At 34.5% G+C, this 7865-nt stretch overlaps 1 protein-coding gene across 1 annotated transcript; it reads right to left on the reverse strand.

Annotated features, from left to right (window-relative positions):
* Window positions 1-2106: 2106 nt before the first annotated feature.
* Window positions 2107-3488, reverse strand: LOC107717962 (rhodopsin-like). Its single transcript, XM_016524871.1, has one exon. The coding sequence runs from the start codon at window positions 3417-3419 to the stop codon at window positions 2355-2357; it is 1065 nt and encodes a 354-aa protein (XP_016380357.1). The 5' UTR covers window positions 3420-3488; the 3' UTR covers window positions 2107-2354.
* Between the last annotated feature and the right edge of the window lie 4377 nt (window positions 3489-7865).

Here is a 7865-nt window from a genome sequence, read left to right on the forward strand (position 1 = left end):
TTCTGCTGTACAGCAGGGGGAGGGTAGGAGGTTTCTGGGTTGCTTAGTTACCTCAAGGTCATTTTTACAGAGTTTCATAGGCATTTGTTTCCAGAGAGCATGGCGCAAAAACCTTAAAACGGCAATAAAAATCAAGGAAACATTGATTAGACTTTAAATGTTTAATTTCCCTTGCTCACATGACAGACAGTGCATTTGATTGTAGTTGCATTTGTCAGTCAGTGTCGTGTTTGACTTGAGTATTGTAGGAAACAGACATTTTTCATAGTTTTGTAATGAACTGTTCAAATTTGAAGTCTAGATTTCAGCAGATAAAGTGCAGTAAATAATATTAATATTAAGTATAAAAACCTACATTGCCCTTTACATTTAATAAAAAAGTGGTTCTTTAATTAATTGAACACTTTTATTGATCTCAGTCCTATTTAGCACACATTCTTTTGCAGCTGGTATAAGGTAACACTGAGAATAAATACAACAATCAATGTTCAGCTATAATGTTACTTATACTTAATATATTGGTGCTATGTAGCAGTTTTATTTATTCTGCTCAAATTCATGAAACTACATTATACTACATGAAACTAAATTATACAGTTTTAATATATTTTAAAATGTAATTTATTTGTGTGATGGCAAAGCTGAATTTTCAGCAGCCATTACTCCAGTCTTCATTGGCACACAATCCTTCAGAAATCATTCTAATGATGATTTGCAGATCAAGAAACATTCTTATTATTATCAATGTTAAAACAGTCGTGCTGCTTAATATACTGCTTATAATATGTTGTATCATCTCATGAGTAATCATAACAACAGTTTTAATGCATTATAATAATTACTTATTTGTGGTTATAGCTTTTTAAGATTATGATGATTTATAATACACAATGAACACAATGCATCCACTTAACTTACAATGGATTATATTTCCCATAGTTATAATGTATTATAAATCTCATCTTGCCATTGTTAACTTATTTTACTTAAAGCAGACAAAGACCACTTATAAATAATAACAACAACAATGACAACAACAATAATGATAATAAAATAATATTTTTCAGATATCTGATCAGATGAATGTGTAATATGGCACATTTGATTTTAACTATATTTATTGTAATATCAGTAAGGTAGTAAGATACTGTACAGATCTTATATAAATAATGTCAAGATATGAGACATAATCCATTATAAATGAAGTGGATTTAACATGGTGTTTAGTGTGTGTTATAAATAATCATACTCATAAAAGTTATAACCACAAATAAGTATAATACACAATGAACACAATGCATCCACTTAACTTACAATGGATTATATTTCCCATAGATATAACTCATCTTGCCATTGTTAACTTATTTTACTTAAAGCTTAACTTAAAGCAGACAAAGACCACTTATAAATAATAACAACAACAATAATGATAATAAAATAATATTTTTCAGATATCTGATCAGATGAATGTGTAATAGGGCACATTTGATTTTAACTATATTTATTGTAATATCAGTAAGGTAGTAAGATACTGTACAGATCTTATATAAATAATGTCAAGATATGAGACATAATCCATTATAAATGAAGTGGATTTAACATGGTGTTTAGTGTGTGTTATAAATAATCATACTCATAAAAGTTATAACCACAAAGAAGTATGTTTTAGAATGCATTATAATTGTTGTTATGATTATATATGAGATGAAACAACATAAGTTTTTTTTTATAATACATTATGCATTTATCACAATGCCTTAAGAATACCTTTATAATGTCTTATAAAAATGGGCTTCATAGAAAGTGTCACCATAATGATAATAATAATAATAATTGCTCATACAGATAATTATGTATTCCCATCCACAGTCTGAGCTGTACTGAAATGTCTGTCCACTGAAATATTAGTATACAACTCTATCTGCCATGCCAGAATTTTCCGTGTTATAAATAATCATACTCATAAAAGTTATAACCACAAAGAAGTATGTTTTAGAATGCGTTATAATTGTTGTTATGATTATATATGAGATGAAACAACATATTATAAGTTTTTTTTTATAATACATTATGCATTTATTACAATGCCTTAAGAATACCTTTATAATGTCTTATAAAAATGGGCTTCATAGAAAGTGTCACCATAATGATAATAATAATAATAATTGCTCATACAGATAATTATGTATTCCCATCCACAGTCTGAGCTGTACTGAAATGTCTGTCCACTGAAATATTAGTATACAACTCTATCTGCCATGCCAGAATTTTCCATATGTCCATACAGGGATATAGCTTTCATAGGTTGCAGGCAGCTGAGCTGTATATTCTGCAAAAAGCCTAGAGCATGACCCTCAGGCAGAAGATTCAGAGCTGGGGACAGATGAGGTCTCTGTCTTGGACTTCGAGGTGGAAGTTCCTTCCTCCTCATCCTGGAAAGGATCTTTTCCACAGCACAGTATTAACATCATGGAGTGACGGAACTGCTTATTCATGAAGACATAAATGAGCGGGTTATAGAGCGCTGAGCTCTTGGCGAAAAATGCCGGGATGGTCATAAAAATGGGACTGAATTGACTCCCCTGGTGGGTGAAGATATACCAGGCGACGCTGGCATAGGGGACCCAGCATATTAGGAAAGCGATGAGCATGAGGATTACCATTCGAGTAACTTCTCGCTCAGCCCTCTGGGTAGTCTCCGATTCTTGCTGCTGGGCAGCTGCGACCTTGACAGTGCAAAGCAGACGGCCGTAACAGAAAGAAATGATGGTGAGAGGAATTGAGAAATGCACGACGAACATGTAGATGACAAAAGACTCGTTCTCAGTCTCCGGATTCAACGTGTAATAGTCCACTCCACATGAACACTGCAGGCCCTCAGGGATGTAGCGGGACCATCCGATTAGAGGCGGTATGGCACACGAACAGGCCATTATCCAACTAAAAGCGACACCCAAGGTGGCGTGGAGTTGCGTGAAGCGAAATTTGGTGAAGGGCTTGCAGACGACCACCCACCTCTCAACAGCCAAGACAACCAGAGACCAGAGCGCAATCTCACCACCGAGAGTAGCAAAGAGACCCTCCAGATTGCAGCCGGCAGGTCCTAGGACGAAATATCCATGTAAGGAGGTGTAGAAGGTAGTCGTGAATCCACCAAACACCATAAAGAGATCGGCCACAGCTAGGTTCAGAAGGATGTAGTTCAGGGGGGTTCGAAGCTTCTTGTTTTCAATGGTCACGTACAATGTGAGGCCGTTGATGGGAATGCAGGTCACGATGAGGAAGAACATGTATGCAGCGACGCAGTAGAATGCCATCGGTGAGGCCAGGTAGAATTGCGGGTATTCATAAGGGCTGCGCACCACACCAGTCACATTGGACATCGGAACGTAAAAGTCTGGTCCCTCTGTGCCATTCATGATGATCGGTTTGTTTCTTCACCCCTCACTGTAGGTTTGTTTGGTCTGGGAAATTGAGCACACTCCGCTTGGGTGCCTTTAAAGGGCAGATTATAGATTAGCATATTTGACTTGTCAGCAGAATTGTGGTTCAGCCAATGCTTATCATAATCTCTGTCCTACACATACACACTCATGGTGTGATCAGGTTTTGTGGATTGAATCTGTCTACATCAATTGGGTTAAACTGATCAGTTGGTGCAGAGAGCAGTGTATTCTGGTTTCTCAAACGACACATCTCACGTTGTCTCCTTATTTAGTACTTTTCATCTTTAAAACTTCTATTTATATTTATCTCAAAGACAACTAAAGAGTGTAAGAGTAGACAAATGAACTTAAAAAATAAAAAGACTTAAAATGTATATTTTTATGTAAGGGAAAGTATTTTTTTTAAATGTTCTATTTGTGGTCCTGCTTCACCAGTTCACCAGTGTTAAATCAGCTTTTTGATTTGATTTCCGTTTTATATCTAACAATTAGAGTTTGACCCTAGCCTTAAACCATCCACTTAATTTATCCACTTAAATTCAAAACACTAATAAAAAAAGTTGTAGAACCCTGAAACTTGATATAGTAAGAGATAACTTTTTCTTTGTCATTTTTAAAATTTATTATTATTTTACAGTTTTCTACTTTTCAAGATTGTATTTAACATATCTGCAGTTATTTAAGGAAACTGCATATTGCTATAGCATTTTTTTAAATTCTTTACCTTTTTTAGGAATCACATTTAGACAACTATGATGTAGTGTCGGATGTTTTATTTGTTGATTTCAACAAAATAACTGTATTAGGTTCTATTTGGTATTCAGCCCTGGAGAGGAAGGCTATAATTCAATATTTCTCTCAAAAAGAAATTCGAAATATACTTATATTTTTAAATGGGTTAATATCTTTTCCATGAAGAGACAGTGAAAACATGATGTCACGTCAACAGAAATGAAGAGATGAAACTGAAAAATAGCTTAAAACGTCAGGAGACAGCGTGAGCCCTCTGTGCATTTCTTGTCAATAACTTCCCACGCGCCATCTTGTGGTGACTATCTGAAATGGCAGTTCCTCTACAACAGCAGTCCCATCAATGAAGTTAGTTAGGTAGTTAGTAACGAACATCCCTGATATCCAGCAACTTACGTTGAAATCATCATGTTAAATATTGATTATAATGACTTATAATTGCCTACGAATTTCTGTCTTGTCAATTTATGCTACTTATGGCAACAGAAATTTGATGTATGATCAAAATAGGGCAGTTTTACAGACTACAGCTATGTTATATTTGGTGTAATGAGCTGTTTAAATGGAAAACAAAGGGGGTCTATAGACATCCTCCTTTGGCACAAGGTAGACACGCCCTCTACTGCTGACACGCAACCCTGCAAGAGTGTGAAGAAACCCTTCAACCCACCAGTCTGTAAAGTTGACATGAACTCTATCATTATATAATTGATTTAGTATTGTCACAATTGTTAACTGTATAATTGTACTGTCTAATTGTTATAAACTGTAAATTGTATAATTCAACACTTTATTATGATTTCATAGAAGGTCTCATTATAATATTACATTTTTGTTTTGTTTGCTTAGATTTAACTCGTTATAATTTCATATGCTTTTTAGTACTCATGTTTTATCCATTTGAATCCATTTCTATTTAGTTAAGTTTAAGCCTACAATTTTATATCTAATTCTTGATGAGAATTTATGCTCTTATATTCCAAATGCAGGCACACTAAAACTGCAGTACTGAAGTGTGAACCATTGCGCTTTATTTTAAAGCTGCACTTGCACATTTCTTTGAAATGAATGCAGTATTTCTCAAACATCAATCCTTCACTCTCCAGGAGCTTTTGGAGGACTGGCTGCTAAATAGTGTTGGCTTCTTGGTTTTGACGAGAGATCTGGCCTGGGGAGTTGAATTGTTTTATTCCATTATAGTGTATTAAATGATCTGTGCCTGTGATACAGAAAGCAGAGCTTCCTGTGTGTCTTAAACAGCACTCTTATCTCTCTCTCTCTCTCTCTGGGTCCTTTAGTGTTGGTTCTCTGGATAAAACTTACAGGACTGTATATTATTCTGTTATTAATACACCAGGATCAAAAGCTTTTTGTGCTAACTGATGGTAACAGTCTGTTTCTTTGACACGTACTGTGTTGCCTCTAACCAAAGAAGGAGTTTTTTTCTCAGGGCTTTTTTTTTTTGATACAGTGCATTTATGTGTGCACCATCCATCCATCATTTGTTCCTGGTACTTCCGATTTTAATGACTTTTTAAAAATTTTTTAATTTGTCTGTTCAGAATGAAAAACATACAGGTTTCATTTTTGATTCCCTATACCATACACTTTAAAGTCTGGACTTCATAATGTGCTCTGGATTACTATTAATGTATTCTATTGCCATTAATGTAGATCTTTTGCCGACTGAACCTGATTCCTGAGAAATGTTTGCTTGTGTATGACACCATTTATGTTCCTTTTCATGGCAGACAGCTTTCCACTTCTTCCCGCTGAAATGTAATCCCAGAATATGATTCTGTCACACTTGATGGCCATACTGGTACTTTGGTGTCAGCCTGTATTTGGTTTCTGCCAGACATAACATTTGGCTTTCAGGTCAGTTTGAGTGTTGTCAGACTACAATATTTTCTTTTGAGGTTTTAGGTTCCATCTCCCAAAGAGCAGTGTTGAAGAAACTACTGATGTCTGGATAGTCTCTCCAATTTTAGCCAGAGAGCGTTGAAACACTGATAGTGTTGCAACTGACCTCTTGGTCTAGTTGCTCAGTTTGTCTGGGATGTTTCTTTCTGTTTTGCCACATTAGACCTCAAACACGTTCCTTAAGGTTTTCCAGGTTTTTGCATAAAATCTAGTATCCACGTCAACTTCAAGTGATCAGTCTGCTTTGATGTTTGTTGATATTTTAAATGTTAAAATCATTTTGATGCTTATTGCTTACATTATAGCTGGGCATTATCTGAACCAACATCTCCTTTTAGTATGCTTTAATCTGACATTGTGTGCAGTGTTATTTTAGTATTTTGTAGGCCTATATACTATTGTAGTATTACTGTTTTTTCAATTAGTTTTCATTTTTATATTTAATAAAAATATACATTTTTTATATTTTTATTAATTTTTTTTTTTTTTAAATTTTAGTAATTTTAGTACTTTACCATTAACTTATTTAATTACAGTTAATTGCCATTTCTAATCTTACTTAAAGTTTTTTCTTACATTTTACTTAAAATTATTTTAATTTGATCTTTATTTTAATTAACAAAATTAATTTTTAAAATAATTTTTCACTTTTAGTCATAGTTAACAATAACAACACTGACTGTATGTTAACAATAGGGGGTACATATATTCTAAGGTCACTGTATAATATGTTATCAGAAAGATTATTTATCATTACTGAATCAAATTTGTGGTCACTGAAGGCTGAAAACTGTTAGCTAACCCAAATCTATTCTGTTTGATTTTTTACCTATGTCTGTATCCTGTCACTTATTGTAAGATTGAAATGAGTGAAATGAAATACTGTTCATGTTGTGATTGCAACATGGTGCTTGTGCTGCATAATCAGAACGTAACAGCATGAGTTTGAGTCCAGAAAGTCAAAAAAGCACCATGTGGCAATGCACATGAGCAACACAATTGCGAATCAAGCTGTTCTCTGCCAAGGAAAATACACAAATGAGACAGACACCTACTGCTGGTGGGCCCTCAATCGTATACAGCTGAGAAATACCACCATATCAGAAGCAGATTTACCCATTTTGAAACAGCAATCAATTCAAACCATATAACATCCATTTCTGTCAACATTGGTTTAGGCGAAAAGCAGTCCTAAATTGAATCTGCAGAATTATTGTGTAGTTTCTGCATAATGCAAACATGGTAAAATCTGTTAAATGGAGCAGATTACACATCCACTGCCGTTCAAAAGTTTGAGCTTGGGTGTTTTTTTTTTTATGGTTTTGAGAGTCTTGCATACTCACCAAAACTGCATTAATTTGATCAAAAACACAGTAAAATTGTGGAAAATAACAGTTTTCTATTGCAATTTATTTTAAAATGTAATATATTCCTGTGATGGTGTCACGGGTGCACACACACGAGGGACGAGGAGACGCTGGAGAACACTTTACACAAGACTTTATTCGTAGGAAGGAACCAAAGTTTGAGCTTGGGTGTTTTTTTTTTAATGGTTTTGAGAGTCTTGCATACTCACCAAAACTGCATTAATTTGATCAAAAACACAGTAAAATTGTGGAAAATAACAGTTTTCTATTGCAATTTATTTTAAAATGTAATATATTCCTGTGATGGTGTCACGGGTGCACACACACGAGGGACGAGGAGACGCTGGAGAACACTTTACACAAGACTTTATTCGTAGGA

This window comes from Sinocyclocheilus rhinocerous, unplaced genomic scaffold (assembly GCF_001515625.1).
Source record: "Sinocyclocheilus rhinocerous isolate Xijiao unplaced genomic scaffold, SAMN03320098_v1.1 scaffold994, whole genome shotgun sequence".
NCBI classification, from domain to species: Eukaryota; Metazoa; Chordata; class Actinopteri; order Cypriniformes; family Cyprinidae; genus Sinocyclocheilus; species Sinocyclocheilus rhinocerous.

Bases quoted from the DNA above. Each gene is read 5' to 3' on its own strand.
- LOC107717962 (XM_016524871.1), bottom strand. From the start codon at position 3,419: ATGAATGGCACAGAGGGACCAGACTTTTACGTTCCGATGTCCAATGTG.